The 25,393-nt window shown below is 42.2% G+C and overlaps 1 protein-coding gene and 1 long non-coding RNA gene across 2 annotated transcripts in view; both read right to left on the reverse strand.

The window, feature by feature from the left end:
* The window catches only part of LOC112251275 (phosphatidylinositol 3,4,5-trisphosphate 5-phosphatase 1), a 56,944-nt gene that overhangs the window by 3,987 nt on the left and 27,564 nt on the right, over nucleotides 1-25,393 (reverse strand). Inside the window, exons 6-20 of the mRNA XM_042322849.1 lie at nucleotides 25,081-25,171; nucleotides 22,613-22,690; nucleotides 21,639-21,716; nucleotides 21,261-21,384; nucleotides 17,794-17,897; nucleotides 16,213-16,315; nucleotides 15,776-15,972; nucleotides 14,367-14,484; nucleotides 13,360-13,456; nucleotides 12,757-12,895; nucleotides 8,966-9,074; nucleotides 8,058-8,146; nucleotides 7,134-7,215; nucleotides 6,937-7,026; nucleotides 6,640-6,750 (exon numbers count right to left, since the gene is read on the reverse strand). Coding sequence (XP_042178783.1) covers nucleotides 6,640-6,750; nucleotides 6,937-7,026; nucleotides 7,134-7,215; nucleotides 8,058-8,146; nucleotides 8,966-9,074; nucleotides 12,757-12,895; nucleotides 13,360-13,456; nucleotides 14,367-14,484; nucleotides 15,776-15,972; nucleotides 16,213-16,315; nucleotides 17,794-17,897; nucleotides 21,261-21,384; nucleotides 21,639-21,716; nucleotides 22,613-22,690; nucleotides 25,081-25,171 — 1,610 coding nt within the window. The remainder of the gene's footprint in view (nucleotides 1-6,639; nucleotides 6,751-6,936; nucleotides 7,027-7,133; nucleotides 7,216-8,057; nucleotides 8,147-8,965; nucleotides 9,075-12,756; nucleotides 12,896-13,359; nucleotides 13,457-14,366; nucleotides 14,485-15,775; nucleotides 15,973-16,212; nucleotides 16,316-17,793; nucleotides 17,898-21,260; nucleotides 21,385-21,638; nucleotides 21,717-22,612; nucleotides 22,691-25,080; nucleotides 25,172-25,393) is intronic.
* On the reverse strand, nucleotides 236-4,109 carry LOC121846648. The gene is made up of 3 exons (XR_006083553.1): nucleotides 1,067-4,109; nucleotides 834-1,007; nucleotides 236-601 (listed from the first exon to the last, which is right to left on the reverse strand). It is a non-coding gene; the product is annotated as an uncharacterized LOC121846648 (long non-coding RNA).

A 25,393-nucleotide genomic window follows, 5' to 3' on the forward strand; every position in this document is an offset into this window, starting at 1 on the left:
CTCGATGTGCAAAACTGATAGAGACATACCCCAAGCGACTTACAGCTGTAATCGCAGCAAAAGGTGGCGCTACAAAGTATTAACTTAAGGGGGCTGAATAATTTTGCACGCCCAATTTTTCAGTTTTTGATTTGTTAAAAAAGTTTGAAATATCCAATAAATGTCGTTCCACTTCATGATTGTGTCCCACTTGATGTTGATTCTTCACAAAAAAATACAGTTTTATATCTTTATGTTTGAAGCCTGAAATGTGGCAAAAGGTCGCAAAGTTCAAGGGGGCCGAATACTTTCGCAAGGCACTGTATACTACGTAGATCTGGGACCTAGAGGACTATATACTACATAGATCTGGAACCTTGAGGACTATATACTATGTAGATCTGGGACCTTGAGGGATATATACTACGTAGATCTGGGACCTTGAGGGATATATACTACGTAGATCTGGGACCCTGAGGGATATATACTACGTAGCGGGTTTGAGGAGTTAGTAAGGTACCTTTGGTCACCTCTGAGTTTAACTCGGGATAAGCGGTCATACGAAAGTGGCTCGCCTTTTAGCCAGGTACATTTCTATGGCAACGAATCCTTCAGAACTAACCTGCTCCAGGGCAGGCTAACTCAGGGCTAACTCTGTTTATCCTGCATTCAGAACTAACCTGCTCCAGGGCAGGCTAACTCAGGGCTAACTCTGTTTATCCTGTATCCAGAACTAACCTGCTCCAGGGCAGGCTAACTCAGGGCTAACTCTGTTTATCCTGTATCCAGAACTAACCTGCTCCAGGGCAGGCTAACTCAGGGCTAACTCTGTTTATCCTGCATTCAGAACTAACCTGGTCCAGGGCAGGCTAACTCAGGGCTAACTCTGTTTATCCTGCATTCAGAACTAACCTGGTCCAGGGCAGGCTAACTCAGGGCTAACTCTGTTTATCCTGTATCCAGAACTAACCTGCTCCAGGGCAGGCTAACTCAGGGCTAACTCTGTTTATCCTGTATCCAGAACTAACCTGGTCCAGGGCAGGCTAACTCAGGAAATAACGCTGTTTATCCTGCATTCAGAACTAACCTGCTCCAGGGCAGGCTAACTCAGGGCTAACTCTGTTTATCCTGTATCCAGAACTAACCTGGTCCAGGGCAGGCTAACTCAGGGCTAACTCTGTTTATCCTGTATCCAGAACTAACCTGGTCCAGGGCAGGCTAACTCAGGGCTAACTCTGTTTATCCTGCATTCAGAACTAACCTGCTCCAGGGCAGGCTAACTCTGGGCTAACTCTGTTTATCCTGTATCCAGAACTAACCTGGTCCAGGGCAGGCTAACTCAGGGCTAACTCTGTTTATCCTGTATCCAGAACTAACCTGCTCCAGGGCAGGCTAACTCTGTTTATCCTGTATCCAGAACTAACCTGCTCCAGGGCAGGCTAACTCAGGGCTAACTCTGTTTATCCTGTATCCAGAACTAACCTGGTCCAGGGCAGGCTAACTCAGGGCTAACTCTGTTTATCCTGCATTCAGAACTAACCTGGTCCAGGGCAGGCTAACTCAGGGCTAACTCTGTTTATCCTGTATCCAGAACTAACCTGGTCCAGGGCAGGCTAACTCAGGGCTAACTCTGTTTATCCTGTATCCAGAACTAACCTGGTCCAGGGCAGGCTAACTCAGGGCTAACTCTGTTTATCCTGTATCCAGAACTAACCTGGTCCAGGGCAGGCTAACTCAGGGTTAACTCCACTATCCTGAATGAAATGTCTGAGCTGTGAGTTGAGGACCAATGAAATCAGATTCCCACCCTCTCACAAAGATTGTATCATCATCCTCGTCATTTGAGGAAGACAACTGATTAAATATTTTATTCATCAAATCGTTTTGTGTGTAAAAAAAAATAAGAAGAAAAGAATGTTAATTAAAATACCTATCATATAGTAATGATAATTTAGTAATGAAACTGTATATTTTTTTGCACAATTGTATTCTGAAATTTGCAAAAGTCAAATGACAGACGCAACCATAAACATAATCCATAGATGGCTGTTCTCATTCAAGTTAAGACTGGCAGTCATTGCTAGTGTACCCATGAGATTAACAGTCAAACTGCCAGGGTTAGAGGTTCAAACCCCTTCAATGGATTATACTGTATGTCTATAGCCAGAACACAACAAGCTGTACCCATGAGATTAACAGTCAAACTGCCAGGGTTAGAGGTTCAAACCCCTTCAATGGATTATACTGTATGTCTATAGCCAGAACACAACAAGCTGTACCCATGAGATTAACAGTCAAACTGCCAGGGTTAGAGGTTCAAACCCCTTCAATGGATTATACTGTATGTCTATAGCCAGAACACAACAAGCTGTACCCATGAGATTAACAGCCAAACTGCCAGGGTTAGAGGTTCAAACCCCTTCTACAGATTATACTGTATGTCTATAGCCAGAACACAACAAGCTGTACCCATGAGATTAACAGTCCAACTGCCAGGGTTAGAGGTTCAAACCCCTTCAATGGATTATACTGTATGTCTATAGCCAGAACACAACAAGCTGTACCCATGAGATTAACAGTCAAACTGCCAGGGTTAGAGGTTCAAACCCCTTCAATGGATTATACTGTATGTCTATAGCCAGAACACAACAAGCTGTACCCATGAGATTAACAGTCCAACTGCCAGGGTTAGAGGTTCAAACCCCTTCTACAGATTATACTGTATGTCTATAGCCAGAACACAACAAGCTGTACCCATGAGATTAACAGTCCAACTGCCAGGGTTAGAGGTTCAAACCCCTTCTACAGATTATACTGTATGTCTATAGCCAGAACACAACAAGCTGTACCCATGAGATTAACAGCCAAACTGCCAGGGTTAGAGGTTCAAACCCCTTCAATGGATTATACTGTATGTCTATAGCCAGAACACAACAAGCTGTACCCATGAGATTAACAGCCAAACTGCCAGGGTTAGAGGTTCAAACCCCTTCTACAGATTATACTGTATGTCTATAGCCAGAACACAACAAGCTGTACCCATGAGATTAACAGTCCAACTGCCAGGGTTAGAGGTTCAAACCCCTTCTACAGATTATACTGTATGTCTATAGCCAGAACACAACAAGCTGTACCCATGAGATTAACAGCCAAACTGCCAGGGTAGAGGTTCAAACCCCTTCAATGGATTATACTGTATGTCTATAGCCAGAACACAACAAGCTGTACCACAGATAGGAGTGGGAAAATGTGGTTTTGCGTTGTTAAGCACACAAAATAAGATCTAGCAACCTTTCGGTTACTGGCCCAATGCTCTAACCACTAGGCTACCTGCCTCCCTATAAGCACACCGAAGAAGGCATTAACAATTATTAACAAAATAAAGACGACACTTCTAAGAGCCTATTTCACAACATAGTCTGGTGAATTTGCAAGATCACTTTAATTTCATTTTGATTTCTGCACAAATTAAAATGTGGCGCTGACTTGTCTATGAAGTGATGTTTTTGTCTCAACGAAGAGTTCGACCACAGAGTTTCTGAACCCAGAGGCGCAACATCACAAGACTTCTGGGAACGCTTTTGCGAAACAGACCAGGCCGGGGTTTGAGAAGTCAATGAGAGGAGTGAATTTTTTTTTCTTAGTTGTTTAAAAACGTAGATTATTAAGTAGTGGAACTTGTTATGACTCCAACCTCGTGAGCGTGACAAACTGACACGTCAATTTTAGCGAAAAACCTTATATCGAAAGAGTGCCACATGCGCAGTTCGGCGAGAGTCGACCGTTAGACCCGATGGATGACATGTTTCTGTGCCAACGTCGCCATGACATCGCCTACAAGTGTGATCGGGGATTTCTATTGGAGAAGCAGTTTCTGCCTATCTTCATACTGTACCATCTTTGGTATGGTGTTCAACTAGCCCATGTGCAACATGCACACACAGTTACAAGCCCGCTAGAGTTAGTAGCAGACGGACATTATCCACCATCGTAGTATGGATGAAGCCTGATCTGGAATGTGACGCTAACTGATGCTGGCTAGCTTTATAAAACCGCATCCGTAATGGGTCTGCGGTCAAACGACCACCCGTCATCACTGTCAAACGCTCAGGGAGCAGGCCTTTCTAATCGACCTGGCCCGGGTATCCTGGAAGGATATTGACCTCATTCCGTCAGTAGAGGATGCCTGGTTATTTAAAAGTGCTTTCCTCACCATCTTAAATAAGCATGCCCCATTTAAAAAATGTAGAACCAGGAACAGATATATCTCTTGGTTCACTCCAGACCTGTCTTCCCTTGACCAGCACAAAAACATCCTGTGGAGTACTGCATAAGCATCACGACATGCAACGTTTTAGGGAAGTTAGAAACCAATATACACAGGCAGTTAGGAAAGCAAATGCTAGCTTTTTCAAACAGAAATGTGCATCCTGTAGCACAAACTCAAAAAAGTTCTGGGACACTGTAAAGTCCATGGAGAATAAGAGCACCTCCTCCCAGCTGCCCAGTGCACTGTGGCTAGGAAACACTGTCAACACCGATAACTGAGAATTTCAATAAGCATTTTTCTATGGCTGGCCATGCTTTCCACCTGGCTACCCCTACCCCGGTCAACAGCCCTGCGCCCCCCACAGCAACTTGCCCAAGCCTCCCCCATTTTTCCTTCACCCAAATTCAGATAGCTGATGTTCTGAAAGAGCAGCAAAATCTGGACCCCTACAAATCAGCTGGGCTAGACAATCTGGACCCTCTCTTTCTAAAATGATCCACCGAAATTGTTGCAACCCCTATTACTAGCCTGTTCAACCTCTCTTTCGTATCGTCTGAGATTCCCAAAGATTGGAAAGCTGCCGCGGTCATGACACTCCAGACCCAAACTGCTACAGACCTATATCTATCCTACCCTGCCTTTCTAAGGTCTTTGAAAGCCAAGTTAACAAACAGATCACTGACCATTTTTAATCCCACCGTACCTTCTCCGCTATGCAATCTGGTTTCAGAGCTGGTCATGCGTGCACCTCAGCCACGCTAAACGATATCATAACCGCCATCGATAAGAGACAATACTGTGCAGCCGTCTTCATCGACCTGGCCAAGGCTTTCGACTCTGTCAATCACCACATTCTTATCGGCAGACTCAACAGCCTTGGTTCACCAACTACTTATCAGACAGAGTTCAGTGTGTCAAATCGGAGGGCCTGTTGTCCGGACCTATGGCAGTCTCTATGGGGGTGCCACAGGGTTCAATCCTCGGGCCGACTCTTTTCTCTGTATATATCAATGATGTCGCTCTTGCTGCTGGTGATTCTCTGATCCACCTCTACGCAGACAACACCATTCTGTATACTTCTGGCCCTTCTTTGGACATTGTGTTAACTAACCTCCAGATGAGCTTCAAGGCCATACAACTCTCCTTCCGTGGCCTCCAACGGTTCTTAAATGCAAGTAAAACTAAATGCATGCTCTTCAACTGATCGCTGCCCGCACCTGCCCGCCTGTCCAGCATCACTACTCTGGACGGTTCTGACTTAGAATATGTGGACAACTACCTAGGTGTCTGGCTAGACTGTAAACTCTCCTTCCAGACTCACATTAAGCATCTCCAATCCAAAAAATCTAGAATCGGCTTCCTATTCAGCATCAAAGCCTCCTTCACTCATGCTGCCAAACATACCCTCGTAAAACTACTATCCTACCAATCCTTGACTTCTTGACTGTCATCTACAAAATAGCCTCCAACACTCTACTCAGCAAATTGGATGCAGTCTGTGACAGTGCCATCTGTTTTGTCACCAAAGCCCCATATACTACCCACCATTGCGACCTGTTGGTTGGCCCTCGCTACATATTCGTTGCCAAACCCACTGGCTCCAGGTCATCTATAAGTCTTTGCTAGGTAAAGCCCTGCCTTATCTCAGCTCACTGGTCACCATAGCAGCACCCACCCGTAGCACGCGCTCCAGCAGGTATATCTCACTGGTCACCCCCAAAACCAATTCCTCCTTTGGTCGTCTTTCCTTCCAGTTCTCTGCTGCCAATGACTGGAAAGAACTTCAAAAATCACTGAAGCTGGAGACTCATATCTCCCTCACTAGCTTTAAGCACCAGCTGTCAGAGCAGCTCATAGATCACTGCACCTGTACAGAGCCCATCTGTAAATAGCCCATCCAAATACCTCATTCCTATACTGTTATCTATTTGATTTATTTTGCACCCCAGTATCTCTACTTGCACATTCATCTTCTGCACATCTGTCACTCCAGTGTTTAATTGCTAAATTGTAATTATTTCACCACTATGGCCTATTTATTGCCTTTACCTCCCTCCTTCGTTGTCTTACCTCATTTACACACACTGTGTATAGACTTTCTCTATTGTGTTATTGACTGTATGTTTGTTTATTCCATGTGTTGTTGTATGTGCCACACTGCTTTGCTTTATCTTGGCCAGGTCGCACTTTTAATGAGAACTTGTTCTCAACTAGCCTACCTGGTTAATTAAATAAAGGTGAAATAAATAAATACAAAAAATCAGGCTAGTGTGGAGTCACTGTGAGTTAGTCTCCAGTTCAGTTGAAACGCTTGATATGTTTTTAGTGTTATCCTATGATTCACTGACCACTGACCACTGTGGACAGATGGAAAATGGAAGTAGCCTTACTCTCTAAGCAGCTGGAATGGTATTCGATGAAGAACTTGGTCTTGGACTTTGTCATGAGGGTGGCAACACAGTTCATGAACTTGATCCCACCCTGAGACACACTGTTGGGATCTGGAATGAAAAGATAGAAAGATCATTGGAAAGGCAGTTGTCTTTGTCCATAGATTTGCACTCGGTAAAACACGAGAACATCTTCTTCTGAGGGTAGATCATTTCGTAAAATACAGTGATGTCAGACACACGTGCATTAGTCACACAGACAGCACGGTGTAGTTGTTGTGAAGTAAAAAACTATACCGTGCTTGGAGACAAACTGTGATGACACTCCGACTTCAAATGTGGAGAAAACTGGAGAGTGGTCACTGGTCATAATGTCATTGGTGCACCCTACAAGAGCGGTTGCAAAATTATAGAATTGGTAATAACATGAACTAAAATGACACATATTTTGTTCGTTAATTGCAATCAAACAATTATCATGGCAGTAGTCTCACCGTATGACTGACAGAACACATGCACCAAGGGGTAGGACCTCCGTAGAACGCGATCACACCATGATGGTAGATTGTATTTAGTCTGTGAGGGAGAATAATTTATATTTCAGTCGTTCTGAAAAATCAGCATTGGTTTGATGGCAGGCCTATCTAAGACCATGCCATCTTTCTAATAGTGGTTTCAGAGACCCATGTGTGTCCCAAATGGCACCCTTTTCCCTATATAGTGCACTACTTTAGACCAGAGCCCTGTTGCACCCACGACAACTACTGTGATTATTATTATTTGACCATGCTGGTCATTTATGAACATTTGAACATCTTGGCCATGTTCTGTTATAATCTCCACCCGGCACAGCCAGAAGAGGACTGGCCACCCCACATAGCCTGGTTCCTCTCTAGGTTTCTTCCTAGGTTTTGGCCTTTCTAGGGAGTTTTTCCTAGCCACCGTGCTTCTACACCTGCATTGCTTGCTGTTTGGGGTTTTAGGCCGGGTTTCTGTACAGCACTTTGAGATATCAGCTGATGTAAGAAGGGCTATATAAATACATTTGATTTGATTTGGAACCCTATTCCCTATATAGTGCACTACTTTAGACCAGAGCCCTATTCCCTGTATAGTGCACTACTTTAGACCAGAGCCCCTATTCCCTATATAGTACACTACTTTTGACCAAAGCCCTATTCCCTATATAGTGCACTACTTTAGACCAGAGCCCCTATTCCCTATATAGTACACTACTTTAGACCAGAGCCCCATGGGCTATGTATGGAATAGGATGCCATTTGGGACTTCCCCTACAAGGTAAAATAATAAACAGCCAAGCTGTGGACTTGTGCTCTCAGATATCTGCTCATTTCCTCTAAGGTATGAGGGCCACCTGTACCATACAGCATCTCAGGAAACAGACACAGTAAACTTACCCCAGTGGCTTTGGCCTTGGTGTAGGCATATTTCTCACGTGTGTCTCTCTCGAAACGATATGTGGGCGCGAACGTGATCTCCTCCTCATCTGTGATGAGATTAAATAATAAAAAAATAGAGAGAGATGTCAGAATCACCATTATTTGTCAATTACATGTACCAGGAATTTGACCTGGTGAAGTGGTGCTCAGGAACTAGCTAGCCTATAGTTTACTGGTAGGGCTAGCTAGAGTCATGGCTCTGGGGCTAGCTAGCCTATAGTTTACTGGTAGGGCTAGCTAGCCTATAGTTTACTATCTGGTAGGGCTAGCTAGCCTATAGTTTACTATCTGGTAGGGCTAGCTAGCCTATAGTTTACTATCTGGTAGGGCTAGCTAGCCTATAGTTTACTATCTGGTAGGGCTAGCTAGCCTATAGTTTACTATCTGGTAGGGCTAGCTAGCCTATAGTTTACTATCTGGTAGGGCTAGCTAGCCTATAGTTTACTGGTAGGGCTAGCTAGCCTATAGTTTACTGGTAGGGCTAGCTAGCCTATAGTTTACTGGTAGGGCTAGCTAGCCTATAGTTTACTGGTAGGGCTAGCTAGCCTATAGTTTACTATCTGGTAGGGCTAGCTAGCCTATAGTTTACTGGTAGGGCTAGCTAGAGTCATGGCTCTGGGGCTAGCAAGCCTATAGTTTACCAAGGCTATCATGCTGTAGATGTGTTCACTCAATGGCTAGTTGTGCCCATTCAATGACCATGGCTTTGACATAGAAATGCATGACTTTCATCAAAATCACTTATCAATGACCACCAATTTCATCCTCTCATTTTTCCATACACATCATATAGCCTAGTGAAGTTCAATTTACTTTAATCATAGTTAGCTATGACAGAATGTATGTTGCTAGTGGCCATGTCTTACCATAGTGTAGGAATACCTTCCCCTCTCCTTTCTCAATGGTGAGCTGGTCTCTACACAGCAGTTCCTGGTACTGCTGTTGTTTGATCTTGGTCACGATGCTCTCGGCTTCCTGTTAAAGGGAACACAATGCAAAGTAGCTGCTCTCTCTTCCTGCACAGTGATGTCATCAGAACAGCACTGTCTCTATTTAGCCTAACTGCTGCTAGAGAAATAGGGAACATGAACTGCATGCTGGCTTTATCCCAAATGGCACCCTCATCCCTATATTAGTGAACTACTGTAGATCAGGGCCTTTGGTTTAAAAAAAAATAAAAAAAAGTTTTAAAAAGTAGTGCACTCCTCTGGTCCATGTCCTTTACACAACTTGCTTGCTTACGCTTACTTACTTGGTATGTAACAGCACATTCAATAAGCACATGAATACAAATTTAGATGAGCAGTGGTTGAGAGTCGATAAAGCAGTTGAGAGCTGTGTATATCCCCCCCAAGCAGACACCTCGACGGCCCTGAAAGAACTTCATTGGACTCTATGTAAACTGGAAACCACATATCCTGAGGCTGCATTTATTGTAGCTGGGTATTTTAATAAGGCTAATCTGAAAACAAGGCTCCCTACATTTTATCAGCATATCAAATGTGCAACCCAGTCTGGCTAAACTCTGGATCATTGCTACTCTAATTTCCGTGATGCATACAAAGCCCTCCCTCGGCCTCGTTTCGGCAAATCAGACCACGACTCCATTTTGTTGCTCCCAGCCTATAGACAGAAACAAAACAGGAAACGCCTGTGCTCAGGACTGTTCAACACTGGTCCGACCAATCTGATTCCACGCCTCAAGATTGCTTTGATCACGTGGACTGGGATATGTTCCGGATAGCATCGGACAACAACATTGATGTATACACTGATTTGGTGAGGGAGTTTATTAGCAAGTGCATGTGGTACCCACAGTGACTATTAAAACCTTCTCCAACCAGAAACCGTGGATTGATGGCAGCATTTGCCAAAACTGAAAGCGTGAACCACTGCTTTTAATCATGACAAGGTGACCAGAAACATGACCGAATACAAACAGTGTAGCTATTCTCTCTGCAAGGCAATCAAACAAGCTAAGCGTCAGTATAGAGACAAAGTAGAGTCGCAATTCAACAGCTCAGACGCCAGAGGTATGTGGCAGGGTCTACAGTCAATCACAGAGTACAAAAAGAAAACCAGCCCCATCGCGGACACCGATGTCTTGCTCCCAGACAAACTAAACAACTTCTTTGCTCGCTTTGAGGACAATACAGTGCTACTGACACGGGCCGCTACCAAAACCTGCGGGCTCTCCTTCATCGCAGCCAATGTGAGTAAAACATTTAAACGTGTTAACCCTCGCAAGGCTGCCTGCCCAGACGGCATCCCCAGCCGCATCCTCAGAGCATGCGAAGACCAGCTGGCTGGTGTGTTTACGGACATATTCAATCAATCCCTATCCCAGTCTACTGTTCCCACATGCTTCAAGAGGGCCACCATTGTTCCTGTTCCCAAGAAAGCTAAGGTAACTGAGCTAAACGACTATCGCCCCGTAGCACTCACTTCCGTCATCATGAAGTGCTTTGAGAGACTAGTCAAGGACCATATCACCTCCACCCTACCTGACACCCTAGACCCACTCCAATTTGCTTACCGCCCCAATAGGTCCACAGACGATGCAATCACCATCACACTGCACACTGCCCTATCCCATCTGGACAAGAGGAATACCTATGTAAGAATATTGTTCATCGATAACAGCTCAGCATTTAACACCATAGTACCCTCCAAACTCGTCATTAATCACAAGACCCTGGGTCTCGACCCCGCCCTATGCAACTGGGTCCTGGACTTTCTGTCGGGCCGCCCCACAGTGGTGAGGGTAGGAAACAACATATCCACCCAGCTGATCCTCAACACTGGGGCCCCATAAGGGTGTGTGCTCAGCCCTCTCCTGTACTCCCTGTTCACCCACGACTGCGTGGCCAAGCACGCTTCCAACTCAATCATCAAGTTTGCAGACGACACTACATTGGTAGGCTTGATTACCAACAACGACGAGACGGCCTACAAGGAGGAAGTGAGGGCCCTCGGAGTGTGGTGTCAGGAAAATAACCTCTCACGTCAACAAAACAAAGGAGATGATCGTGGACTTTAGGAAACAGCAGAGGGAGCACCCCCCTATCCACATCGACGGGACAGCAGTGGAGAAGGTGGAAAGTTTTAAGTTCCTCAGCGTACACATCACGGACAAACTGAAAAGGTCCACCCACACAGACAGCGTGGTGAAGAAGGCGCAACAGGCTTGTCACCAAAAACACTCACAAACTTTTACAGATGCACAATCGAGAGCATCCTGTCGGGCTGTATCACCGCCTGGTACAGCGGGGACCGAGAGACTGAAAAACAGCTTCTATCTCATGGCCATCAGACTGTTAACCAGGCATCACTAACATTGAGTGGCTGCTGCCAACATACAGACTCAATCTCTAGCCACTTTAATCATTAATAATTGGATGTAATAAATGTATCACTAGTCATTTAAACAATGCAATTTTATATAATGTTCACATACCCTACATTACTAATCTCATATGTATATACTGTACTCTATACCATCTACTGCATCTTGCCATCTTTATGTAATACATGTATCACTAGCCACTTTAAACAATGCCACTTAATATAATGTTTACATACCCTACATTACTCATCTCATATGTATATAGTGTACGGACTGCTCTCGCCTAATTTTCAACCGCAGTCCCTGGGCAGGTTATTAAAAACTATTACAATATAGACAATTATTGAGCAGTGAGCACACGCAGAGCAACATAGGACAAGCAAGACGTAGCATACAGACAGAGCAACATAGAACAAGCAAGACATAGCATACAGACAGAGCAACATAGAACAAGCAAGACATAGCATACAGACAGAGCAACATAGAACAAGCAAGACATAGCATACAGACAGAGCAACATAGAACAAGCAAGAAGTAGCATACAGACAGAGCAACATAGAACAAAAAGCAACAAGACAAAATTCATAAAAGCAACAAAGTGTTTCCACACCTCACAAGCTACAGACAACAGACAACATGGAAAGCGGCAACACACAGCTAGAGATTATGATCACACATCTGATTGACCTTTAGCCATGTATTCATACATTTTGTGAAAGTGTGATATGTGGTGCAGTTATGTGTGTCTGATGGGGGTGATGAAGTTGTTGAGAGTTGTTGATAGCCGATAGAGCAGTTGAGAGTTGTTGATAGTCGATAGAGCAGATGAGAGTTGTTGATAGAGCAGTTGAGAGTTGTTGATAGTCGATAGAGCAGATGAGAGTTGTTGATAGTCGATAGAGCAGTTGAGAGTTGTTGATAGAGCAGTTGAGAGTTGTTGATAGTCGATAGAGCAGTTGAGAGTTGTTGATAGAGCAGTTGAGAGTTGTTGATAGTCGATAGAGCAGATGAGAGTTGTTGATAGAGCAGTTGAGAGTTGTTGATAGTCGATAGAGCAGTTGAGAGTTGTTGATAGTCGATAGAGCAGTTGAGAGTTGTTGATAGTCGATAGAGCAGATGAGAGTTGTTGATACTGTAGCAACCTTAACTCAACACAGCCTCTTTAAAAGGTTCAGATCTCTTAGCATAACGGTTAAGGTTGAGTTGACAGTCGCTGGACCCAGGTTAGAGTCCCGGTGAGGCTATCCCCCCAAATTTCATTACAATACAATCTCCACATCCAGCGTTTACTGCTATGCTAGTTCAACTTACTGTGGATGGCAATTCAATTCGATAATTCAGATCCCCAAGCCAGAACAGATGAGTGAATCGATGTGTGATGTCAAAAGGATTCAGTTTCTTATCTCCAAGATTCAAGAAACGTAGGATGCTGACGTAATTTTGGTTGCGTCTGGTAAGAGAAATAAATGTTGAGAAAATAAATGTCTTGCTTTCAAGTACTTGAGATATGAAGAGATATGGTATCTTCTTTTCTCACGTTTAGCTATTTTTGCAATATGCAGACTCATATCTTTGTGTTCCTTATTTCATCAAACAGAAATTAACAGAACCAGTTAAAGGCTATTCAAGAAATAGAACAAACAGGCCACAAATAACAACAGACATCCTAAATAATACTGGAGCATAAAACAACCACCCCCTTACAAAAACTTGTAAGAGTTTAGAGGCATTTTGAGGAGATGCTAAATATTCTGATATTGTGTCAGTGGAATAAATACACTCTTTTTTTGATTTAGCTCCATTTTGCTTTCAATATAAACTGGTTTCTAGGGGTCAGAACTATTTAAAATGCTTGAGGATTCTTACATTCTGATGATATAATTTGTCAGCCATTTTTTAATCCCTGTAGCTCACCTGAGCTTCTTCTCGCTCCCCGAAGTCAGGTGACTGTTGACGAAGCCAAAGGAAGTACCGTTGAACATGAAGGACACGCCCACTGCACCCTTATTTCCTGGAACATAAAGGAAAAACAACATGGATGTGATGTTAGGCCTCTCTACTGTTTGTGCCTTTCATCGTCTCGGTTGTTAATAAAAAGAAGGCCAGTTTCCCAGACACAGATTAAGTTTAGTCTTGAACTAAGAAAGCAATTTCATTGGAGAATCTTCATTGCACATGCATTTTAAACCAGAACTAGGTTTCATCTGTGTCTGGGAAATTGGGCCAAAGAGTGTGCAGTGAATTGGTGGGTCTGCAGTGAATTGATGGGTCTGCAGTGAGTGGATGAGTCTGCAGTGGGTGGATGGGTCTGCAGTGAGTGGATGAGTCTGCAGTGAGTGGATGAGTCTGCAGTGAGTGGATGAGTCTGCAGTGAGTGGATGGGTCTGCAGTGAGTTGGTGGGTCTGCAGTGAATTGATAGTTCTGCAGTGGGTGGATGGGTCTGCAGTGAATTGATGGGTCTGTAGTGAGTTGGTGGGTCTGCAGTGAATTGATGGGTCTGCAGTGAGTGGATGGGTCTGCAGTGAGTTGGTGGGTCTGCAGTGAATTGATGGGTCTGCAGTGAGTTGGTGGGTCTGCAGTGAATTGATGGGTCTGCAGTGAATTGATGGGTCTGCAGTGAATTGATGGGTCTGCAGTGAGTGGATGTGTCTGCAGTGAATTGGTGGGTCTGCAGTGAATTGATGGGTCTGCAGTGGGTGGATGGGTCTGCAGTAAATTGATGGGTCTGCAGTGAATTGATGGGTCTGCAGTGAGTGGATGAGTCTGCAGTGGGTGGATGGGTCTGCAGTGAGTGGATGAGTCTGCAGTGAGTGGATGGGTCTGCAGTGAGTGGATGAGTCTGCAGTGAGTGGATGAGTCTGCAGTGGGTGGATGATTCTGCAGTGAGCTGATAGGTCTGTAGTGAGATGATGGGATTTACCCAGTGCATTGGCGATCCCTGTTTTAACGCTGTCTGAAAAGATGTGTGAGATTCTGTTTTCGTGCTCTGGCTTGGCTAGCACAACGATGCGGATGTTCCATAGGGTTTGGATGGCTATCTGAACAAAATACAACACATAATAATTACAATAAAACACATATTAATATTTTTTATTTTTATGGTGAATTCTATTACAATCTGACAGTCACTGTCATTTGTTTTAATGTAATGTCCCAAGGCTTAATTGCAACCACATATACAGTCATCTCAGGTGGATGAGATTAGTTGTAATGTGTAACCTACCTAATACCAGTGTAGAAATCAGGAGTAAGTAACTATACTTTAAGGGGAGGTTTCCCGGACTCAGATTAAGCCTTGTCCTCAGATTAAACCTTGTCCTCAGATTAAGCCTTGTCCTCAGATTAAACCTTGTCCTCAGATTAAACCTTGTCCTCAGATTAAGCCTTGTCCTCAGATTAAGCCCTATCCTCAGATTAAGCCCTATCCTCAGATTAAGCCCTAGATTAAGCCTTGTCTTCAGATTAAGCCCTATCCTCAGATTAAGCCCTATCCTCAGATTAAGCCTTGTCCTCAGATTAAGCCCTATCATCAGATTAAGCCCTATCCTCAGATTAAGCCCTATCCGAAGATTAAGCCTTGTCCTCAGATTAAGCCCTATCCTCAGATTAAACCCTATCCTCAGATTAAGCCCTATCCTCAGATTAAGCCCTATCCTCAGATTAAGCCCTATCCTCAGATTAAGCCCTATCCTCAGATTAAGCCTTGTCCTCAGATTAAGCCTTGTCCTCAGATTAAGCCCTATCCTCAGATTAAGCCCTATCCTCAGATTAAGCCCTATCCTCAGATTAAGCCCTATACTCAGATTAAGCCCTATCCTCAGATTAAGCCCTATCCTCAGATTAAGCCTTGTCCTCAGATTAAGCCCTATCCTCAGATTAAGCCTTGTCCTCAGATTAAGCCCTATCCTCAGATTAAACCCTATCCTCAGATTAAGCCCTATCCTCAGATTAAGCCCTATCCTCAGATTAAGCCCTATCCTCAGATTAAGCCCTATCCTCAGATTAAGCCCTATCCTCAGATTAAACCTTGTCCTCAGATTAAGCCTTGTCCTCAGATTAAGCCCTATCCTCAGATTAAGCCCTATCCTCAGATTAAGCCCTATCCTCAGATTAAGCCCTATACTCAGATTAAGCCCTATCCTCAGATTAAGCCCTATCCTCAGATTAAGCCTTGTCCTCAGATTAAGCCCTATCCTCAGATTAAGCCCTATCCTCAGATTAAGCCTAGCAAAGTCAATGGAAAATCTAAATTGAAAGTGCTTTGTAGTCCAGGACTAGGCTTAATATGTGTCCTGGAAACTGGCACTGAGTGTTGAGATAGTAACTGACTTGTTTGAAGCTGATGTTGGTGGTTCCTCTCAAGGCACTCTTCAGTGTGTCTATCCACTCCTTCTCCCCCAAGGGATCTTCCTGAGTCCCGATCACATAGATGTCATGAGGAATGTGGTCGGCCGTGTCGTCCCTGGTCTTGCCCTGACCCTTACACTGGAACCAGGATGCTATGCTGTGGGGGGGACTGGCATTACCTGGAGGAAGAGGTCATTATCAATCAATCAATTGTTTAATTGTCCCAATCAATCAATGTGTAATTAGCTGTTGAGTTCTTGAGCAAAATAATTATCGACTGAGCGGAAGTAGCAATATCGATATCGAACAATATTGATACTAATTGATAAAAAAAAGTATTTATTATCAACAAATTGATGCACTGGGTAGATTGTTCTATGTATTTTAGTAAATGTAGTCATCGAAGGCGGCCATTTTACCCATGTTCCAGGTACCAACGAACACAGTGATCATATCTGGCTCAGGCTTGTCCGAGTGTTTGTTCTTCATCTGCTGAAGGAGTTGACAGAACCCTTCTCTTTTCTGGTGACGCACGCGCACGCGCACGCGCACACGCACACACACACACACACACACACACACACACACACACACACACACACACACACACACACACACACACACACACACACACACATCAGAAAGATGACCACACAGTTTACATGAAGCCATAGCTTGGTGGTACGTGTACAAGGCCTTCAGAAAGTATTCTCACCTTTTTTACACATTTTGTTGTGTTACAGCCTGAATTCAATATGGATTAAATAGTGTTTTAAATTTTTTTTTTTTTACACACAATAGGCCAGTAAGTCAAAGTGGATTTATGTTTTTTGAAATTTTTATAAATGAAAAGCTGAAATGTTTTGTATCAATAAGTATTCAACCCTTTTGTTTAAATAAGTTAAAAATATTTTAAATTGCAATAATAATGTTCAACATGATTTTTGAATGATTACATCATCTCTGTCCCACACCCATACAATTATCTGTAAGGTCCCTCAGTCGAGCAGTGAATTTCAAACACAGATTCAACCACAAAGACCAGGTTTTCCAAAGCCTCACAAAGAAGGACACCTATTGGTAGATGGGTATAACATTTTTTTTTTAAAGCAGACATTGAATATCCCTTTGTGCAGGCTGTAGTTATTAATTACACTTTGGATGGTGCATCAATACACCAAGTCACTACAAAGATACAGGCGTCCTTTCTAACTCAGTTGCCGGAGAGGAAGGAAACTGCTCAGGGATTTCAACATGAGGCCAATGGTGACTTTAAAACTGAGGACTGATCAACAACATTGTAGTTACTCCACAATACTAACCTAATTGACAGAGTGAAAAGAAGGAAGCCAATACGTTAAAACAAATTCTTCCAAAACATGCATCCTGTTTGCAACAAGGCGCTAAAGTAATACTGCAACAAACGTGACAAAGAATTTAACTTTTTGTCCTGAATACAAAGTGTTATGTTTGGGGCAAATCCAACACAACACATTACTGAATACCACTCTTCATATTTTCAAGCGTAGTGGTGGCTGCATCATGTTATGGGTATGGCTATAGTCGTTAAGGCCTGGGGAGTTTTTCAGGATAAAAAAGATACAGAATGGAGATACTGTAAGCACAGGCAAAATCCCAAAGGAAAACCTGGTTCAGTCTGCTTGCCAACAGACACTGGAGATGAATTCACCTTTCAGCAGGTCAATAACCTAAATCACAAGGCCAGATCTACACTGGAGTTGCTTACCAAGAAGACAGTGAATGTTCCTGATGGCCGAGTTACAGTTTTGACTTAAATCTACTTGAAAATCTATGGCAAGACCTAAAAATGGTGTGAATACTTATGTAAATGAGATATTTATGTGATAAATGTTCAATAAATTTGCAAAAGAATCTACAAACAATTCTAAAAATCAATTTAATCCCTTTTAAATTCAGTCTGTAAAACAGCAAAATGTGGAATAAGTCAAGGAAGGCACTATAGTTCCTCTGAGGTATACCTTTGTATCGTCGAAGACAAACTCTTTCCTCAGAGTCTTCTCCTTCTCGGTCTCCACCACGATCACCAGTTTGGCAACTTTCTGGGATTTCACCAGCTGTAAAACTACACATGACATAGATTTAAGGCTACGTCCACAAGTGTCTTAGATTACTTCCCAAATGATACCCTTTTCCCTTTTATATGGCACTACTCTTGACCAGGGCTGTCGTTACACGATGCAATTTACATGACGACATTTTTAGTTGTTTTGCAAATGAGTTGCTTCTTGACTGCTTCGTGAAACACTCCCCTGCGTAAGCAACTCATCTGCAACCAATGAAACGTTTCAACTTTGTGCAACTAGTTGCAAGCAACAGCCAATCAAAACAAACACTTTTGACACATGATCCAATCGAAAGGTTCAGAATTCTGACCCAGTTGTCATGTCAACACAGCTGTCGGTGCTGCACAAGCACAACCAGCGATCAGCTTGACAGAACGGAGACTAGCACAACAGGACATGTAGGGACCACGCAGCCGTCATACCGTTCAGGAAGGAGACGCGTTCTGTCTCCTAGAGATGAACGTACTTTGGTGCGAAAAGTGCAAATCAATCCCAGAACAACAGCAAAGGACCTTGTGAAGATGCTGGAGGAAACAGGTACAAAAGTATCTATATCCACAGTAAAACAAGTCCTATATCGACATAACCTGAAAGGCCGCTCAGCAAGGAAGAAGCCACTGCTCCAAAACCGCCATAAAAAAACAGACTACGGTTTGCAACTGCACATAGGGACAAAGACCATAGAGAAATGTCCTCTGATCTGATGAAACAAAAATAGAACTGCTTGGCCATAATGACCATCGTTATGTTTGGAGGAAAAAGGCGGAGGCCTGCGAGCCCGAAGAACACCATCCCAACCATGAAGCACGGGGGTGGCAGCATCATGTTGTGGGGGTGCTTTGCTGCAGGAGGGACTGGTGCACTTCACAAAATAGATGGCGTCATGAGGAAGGAAAATGATGTGGATATATTGAAGCAACATCTCAAGACATCAGTTAAAGCAGGAAGTTAAAGCTTGGTCGAAGATGGGTCTTCCAATTGGACAATGACCCCAAGCATACTTCCAAAGTTGTGGCAAAATGGCTTAAGGACAACAAAGTCAAGGTATTGGAGAGGCCATCACAAAGCCCTGACCTCAATCCCATAGAACATTTGTGGGTAGAACTGAAAAAGCGTGTGCAAGCAAGGAGGCCCACAAACCTGACTCAGTTAGACCAGCTCTGTCAGGAGGAATGGGCCAACATTCACCCAACTTATTGTGGGAAGCTTGAGGAAGGCTACCCGAAACGTTTGACCCAAGTTAAACAATTTAAAGGCAATGCTACCAAATACTAATTGAGTGTATGTAAACTTCTGACCCACTGTGATGAAAGAAATATAAGCTGAAATAAATAATTCTCTCTACTGTTATTCTGACATTTCACATTCTTCAATTAAAGTGTTGATCCTAACTGACCTAAGACAGGGAATGTCTACTTGGATTAAATGTCAGGAACTGTGAAAAACTGAGTTTAAATGTATTTGGCTAAGGTGTATCTAAACTTCTGACTTCAACTGTAGCTGTGTTGTTGGTTTTTTTCAATCTAATTTTGGTGTTTTCAATCTAATGTAATGCATCAGATGACATGGGGTGAGTTTAGAATTCTCAAATAAGCAGCTTCAATTTGATTGGCTATTGCATGCAATTTTAATGGCGTTTGAGTAACTTCATGTAACAGCAAAATTGCTTGAGATTATGCCACTTGCAACTGCAACTAAAATTGCATGAAAGTTGCTTCGTGTAACCCCAGTCTAAGGCCTAGATACAGTCCAGAATGTAAACCCAGTCTAAAGCCTAGATACAGCCCAGAATGTAACCCCAGTCTAAAGCCTAGATACAGTCCAGAATGTAAACCCAGTCTAAAGCCTAGATACAGTCCAGAATGTAGACCCAGTCTAAGGCCTAGATACAGTCCAGAATGTGACCCCAGTCTAAAGCCTAGATACAGTCCAGAATGTAAACCCAGTCTAAGGCCTAGATACAGTCCAGAATGTGACCCCAGTCTAAAGCCTAGATACAGTCCAGAATGTACACGCAGTCTAAGGCCTAGATACAGCCCAGAATGTAAACCCAGTCTAAAGCCTAGATACAGCCCAGAATGTAACCCCAGTCTAAGGCCAGGATACAGAATGTAAACCCCAGTCTAAGGCCTAGATACAGAATGTAAACCCCAGTCTAAGGCCAAGATACAGAATGTAACCCCAGTCTAAGGCCAAGATACAGAATGTAACCCCAGTCTAAGGCCTAGATACAGAATGTAACCCCAGTCTAAGGCCTAGATACAGAATGTAACCCCAGTCTAAGGACTAGATATAGCCCAGAATGTAACCCCAGTCTAAGGCCTAGATACAGACCAGAATGTAAACCCAGTCTAAGGCCTAGATACAGCCCAGAATGTAACCCCAGTCTAAGGCCTAGATACAGTCCAGAATGTAACCCCAGTCTAAGGCCTATATACAGAATGTAACCCCAGTCTAAGGCCTAGATACAGTCCAGAATGTAACCCCAGTCTAAGGCCTAGATACAGAATGTAACCCCAGTCTAAGGCCTAGATACAGCCCAGAATGTAACCCCAGTCTAAGGCCTAGATACAGAATGTAAACCCAGTCTAAGGCCTAGATACAGAATGTAACCCCAGTTTAAGGCCTAGATACAGAATGTAACCCCAGTCTAAGGCCTAGATACAGTCCAGAATGTAACCCCAGTCTAAGGCCTAGACACAGCCCAGAATGTAACCCCAGTCTAAGGCCTAGATACAGCATGTAACCCCAGTCTAAGGGCTAAATACAGTCAAGAATGTAACCCCAGTCTAAGGCCTAGATACAGCTGAGAATGTAACCCCAGTCTAAGGCCTAGATACAGTCCAGAATGTAATCCCAGTCTAAGGCCTAGATACAGTCCAGAATGTAATCCCAGTCTAAGGCCTAGATACAGTCCAGAATGTAACCCCAGTCTAAGGCCTAGATACAGCTCAGAATGTAAACCCAGTCTAAGGCCTAGATACAGAATGTAACCCCAGTCTAAGGCCTAGATACAGTCCAGAATGTAACCCCAGTCTAAGGCCTAGATACAGCCCAGAATGTAACCCAGTCTAAGGCCTAGACACAGCCCAGAATGCAACCCCAGTCTAAGGCCTAGATACAGCCCAGAATGTAAACCCAGTCTAAGGCCTAGACACAGCCCAGAATGCAACCCCAGTCTAAGGCCTAGATACAGCCCAGAATGTAAACCCAGTCTAAGGCCTAGATACAGCCCAGAATGCAACCCCAGTCTAAGGCCTAGATACAGAATGTAAACCTAGTCTAAGGCCTAGATACAGTCCAGAATGTAAAAACAAAAATAGAAAGACTATTTACTATTATGGGAGGAATAAAGTACTTACTTTTATTGTGTACAAAATATTTATCTTCTGGTCCGTCTTTATATTTCTTGAAGTAGATCTTCCCAGTTTCCACATCCACCTTGATGAACATCTTGTTTGTGAGACCAAGCAACTCTGATTTGACCTGTAAAAGAAGACCACAACCTCATAAATTCACAAAAGGAACTATGTTCCTTGTTCAATTAAACCGTGCAAAGACAATTTGGAGTTTACCCTAATTGATAATAGAGATTATTTTATTTATTTTTTGTTTCAGATAAATTTCATAATCCGCTATGCCTTTGATATTCAATATGTGGTAACATTGTTATCATGAAACACAATGATATTTTTTTATATTTTTTTTGGGGCTGCAGTATCTCATTTTGTTCAACTTACTTCAAATGTAATAGGTGGTATTAGAGACTTCCTGTGGCTTCCATCATATCCTACCGACTCAAACAGAGCAGCTTTGGCCTGTGGAAAAAAAAGGAAACTACAGTATGTGAAAAGGAAGCATTACTCCTTTTGAGTGGCTACTGCCAACACACTGTCAATGACACTGACTCTACTCCAGCCACTTTAATCATGGGAATTGATGGGAAATTATGTAAATATATCACTAGCCACTTTAAACAATGCTACCTTATATAATGTTACTTACCCTACATTGTTCATCTCATATGCATACGTTGATACTGTACTCTATATCATCGACTGCATCCTTATGTAATACATGTATCACTAGCCACTTTAACTATGCCACTTGGTTTACATACTTATCTCATATGTATATACTGTACTCGATATCATCTACTGTATCTTGCCTATGCTGCTCTGTACCATCACTCATTCATATATCCTTATGTACATATTCTTTATCCCCTTACACTGTGTTATAAGACAGTAGTTTTTTTGGAATTGTTAGTTAGATTACTTGCTCGTTATTACTGCATTGTCGGAACTAGAAGCACAAGCATTTCGCTACACTCGCATTAACATCTGCTAACCATGTGTATGTGACAAATAACATTTGATTTGATTTGATTTGATTTAACTGTTTCTGGTTTCTGTTTCTGGTTTTGGTCAAAGTGTAACAAGAAAGACGTTATGACGTATGAGAGATCATCTACAGCAGGGTCAGTTAGTGATTGATAGAAATAGTAAATGAACAAGCTATTGCTAATGTTGCTAACGTTGAAAAAAAAATAATTCTAAAATCAAATGTCAGAATAAGATGGCGTCCCAAATGGCAAACACATTCCCTATATAGTGACCTACTTATGACCAGAGATCTATGGGCCCTGATCGAAAGTAGTGCACTATTTAGAGAATGGGACAGGCCCTAAGTTTAAAATAGTGTTAAACATTACTTTATCCTCGATGGAGTAGAGCAGTTTGGTCATTTGTTCCAGCCTGAATGACACAGCCTGACCTGAATCTGCTGACACCTAGAAGATAAAAGCATAAACGTGAATTCAACATAAACCAAGAATTAGGGCAGAGGCAGCCTTCAGCGCGTCACATAGGAAATATCATTAAAAACACAAAGGACTTGATAATATAAATACTGTACACTAGACCAGATATATAAATACTGTACACTAGACCAGAGATATAAATACTGTACACTAGACCAGAGATAATATAAATACTGTACACTAGACCAGAGATATAAATACTGTACACTAGACCAGAGATATAAATACTGTACACTAGACCAGAGATATAAATACTGTACACTAGACCAGAGATATAAATACTGTACACTAGACCAGAGATATAAATACTGTACACTAGACCAGAGATGATATAAATACTGTACACTAGACCAGAGATATAAATACAGCACACTAGACCAGAGATATAAATACTGTACACTAGACCAGAGATGATATAAATACTGTACACTAGACCAGAGATGATATAAATACTGTATACTAGACCAGAGATATAAATACTGTACACTAGACCAGAGATATAAATACTGTACACTAGACCAGAGATATAAATACTGTACACTAGACCAGAGATATAAATACTGTACACTAGACCAGAGATATAAATACTGTACACTAGACCAGAGATATAAATACTGTACACTAGACCAGAGATATAAATACTGTACACTAGACCAGAGATATAAATACTGTACACTAGACCAGAGATATAAATACTGTACACTAGACCAGAGATAATATAAATACTGTACACTAGACCAGAGATAATATAAATACTGTACACTAGACCAGAGATATAAATACTGTACACTAGACCAGAGATATAAATACTGTACACTAGACCAGAGATAATATAAATACTGTACACTAGACCAGAGATATAAATACTGTACACTAGACCAGAGATAATATAAATACTGTACACTAGACCAGAGATATAAATACTGTACACTAGACCAGAGATATAAATACTGTACACTAGACCAGAGATATAAATACTGTACACTAGACCAGAGATATAAATACTGTACACTAGACCAGAGATAATATAAATACTGTACACTAGACCAGAGATATAAATACTGTACACTAGACCAGAGATATAAATACTGTACACTAGACCAGAGATATAAATACTGTACACTAGACCAGAGATATAAATACTGTACACTAGACCAGAGATAATATAAATACTGTACACTAGATCAGAGATAATATAAATACTGTACACTAGACCAGAGATGACAGTAAAACTAAACAGAAGTGTCTGATAAATGGTTAATAATAGCCACCTGTTACCATGCAGCATCTATATACCTACAATCAGATAGCATTATTACTCATTTTACAGAAAGACAAAGACCCTCTAGTCGAGAATGGATCCTCATACCGACCTGTCTCCTTACTGAATACTGATGTTAAAATAAAACCATCTTGAATGCAGCTCATACTGTCCCATCTCCTTACTGAATACTGATGTTAAAATAATACCATCTTGAATGCAGCTCATACTGTCCCATCTCCTTACTGAATACTGATGTTAAAATAAAACCAGCTTGAATGCAGATCATACTGTCCCATCTCCTTACTGAATACTGATGTTAAAATAAAACCATCTTGAATGCAGCTAAATACTGTCCCATCTCCTTACTGAATACTGATGTTAAAATAAAACCATCTTGAATGCAGCTCATACTGTCCCATCTATAAATACTGAATACTGATGTTAAAATAAAACCATCTTGAATGCAGCTAAATACTGTCCCATCTCCTTACTGAATACTGATGTTAAAATAAAACCATCTTGAATGCAGCTCATACTGTCCCATCTCCTTACTGAATACTGATGTTAAAATAAAACCAGCTTGAATGCAGATCATACTGTCCCATCTCCTTACTGAATACTGATGTTAAAATAAAACCATCTTGAATGCAGATCATACTGTCCCATCTCCTTACTGAATACTGATGTTAAAATAAAACCATCTTGAATGCAGATCATACTGTCCCATCTCCTTACTGAATACTGATGTTAAAATAATACCATCTTGAATGCAGATCATACTGTCCCATCTCCTTACTGAATACTGATGTTAAAATAAAACCATCTTGAATGCAGCTCATACTGTCCCATCTCCTTACTGAATACTGATGTTAAAATAAAACCATCTTGAATGCAGATCATACTGTCCCATCTCCTTACTGAATACTGATGTTAAAATAAAACCATCTTGAATGCAGCTCATACTGTCCCATCTCCTTACTGAATACTGATGTTAAAATAATACCATCTTGAATGCAGCTCATACTGTCCCATCTCCTTACTGAATGTTGACGTTAAAATAATGGCTAATATAAGGTTGATTATAATAACAACCCACCTGACTTCTCATTCGGCCGACCCCTGGGGACAGCTGTTGGTCTAGAAGCCTCTGGAAGGCCTCCAGAGTGGGCAGGGTACGGGAGATCTCACTGACAACACAGGAGCACCAGAAATGTAAATTCAACCGAAAATACTTAATTCATCCCACAAAGGTTAGGGTTCATCAAATGTTGTTTTCCACAGTTGGAGTCAATCAATTCCATTTCTATTCAGTTCATTTCCATGAATTGACCCCAACCCTGCGGTTAAACAGTGAAGTGCTTTAAATGTTGCAGATATATACAGTGGGGTCCAAAATTATAATAATGACT

The sequence above is a fragment of the Oncorhynchus tshawytscha genome, linkage group LG06 (genome assembly GCF_018296145.1).
Source record: "Oncorhynchus tshawytscha isolate Ot180627B linkage group LG06, Otsh_v2.0, whole genome shotgun sequence".
In the NCBI taxonomy this organism is placed as follows: Eukaryota; Metazoa; Chordata; class Actinopteri; order Salmoniformes; family Salmonidae; genus Oncorhynchus; species Oncorhynchus tshawytscha.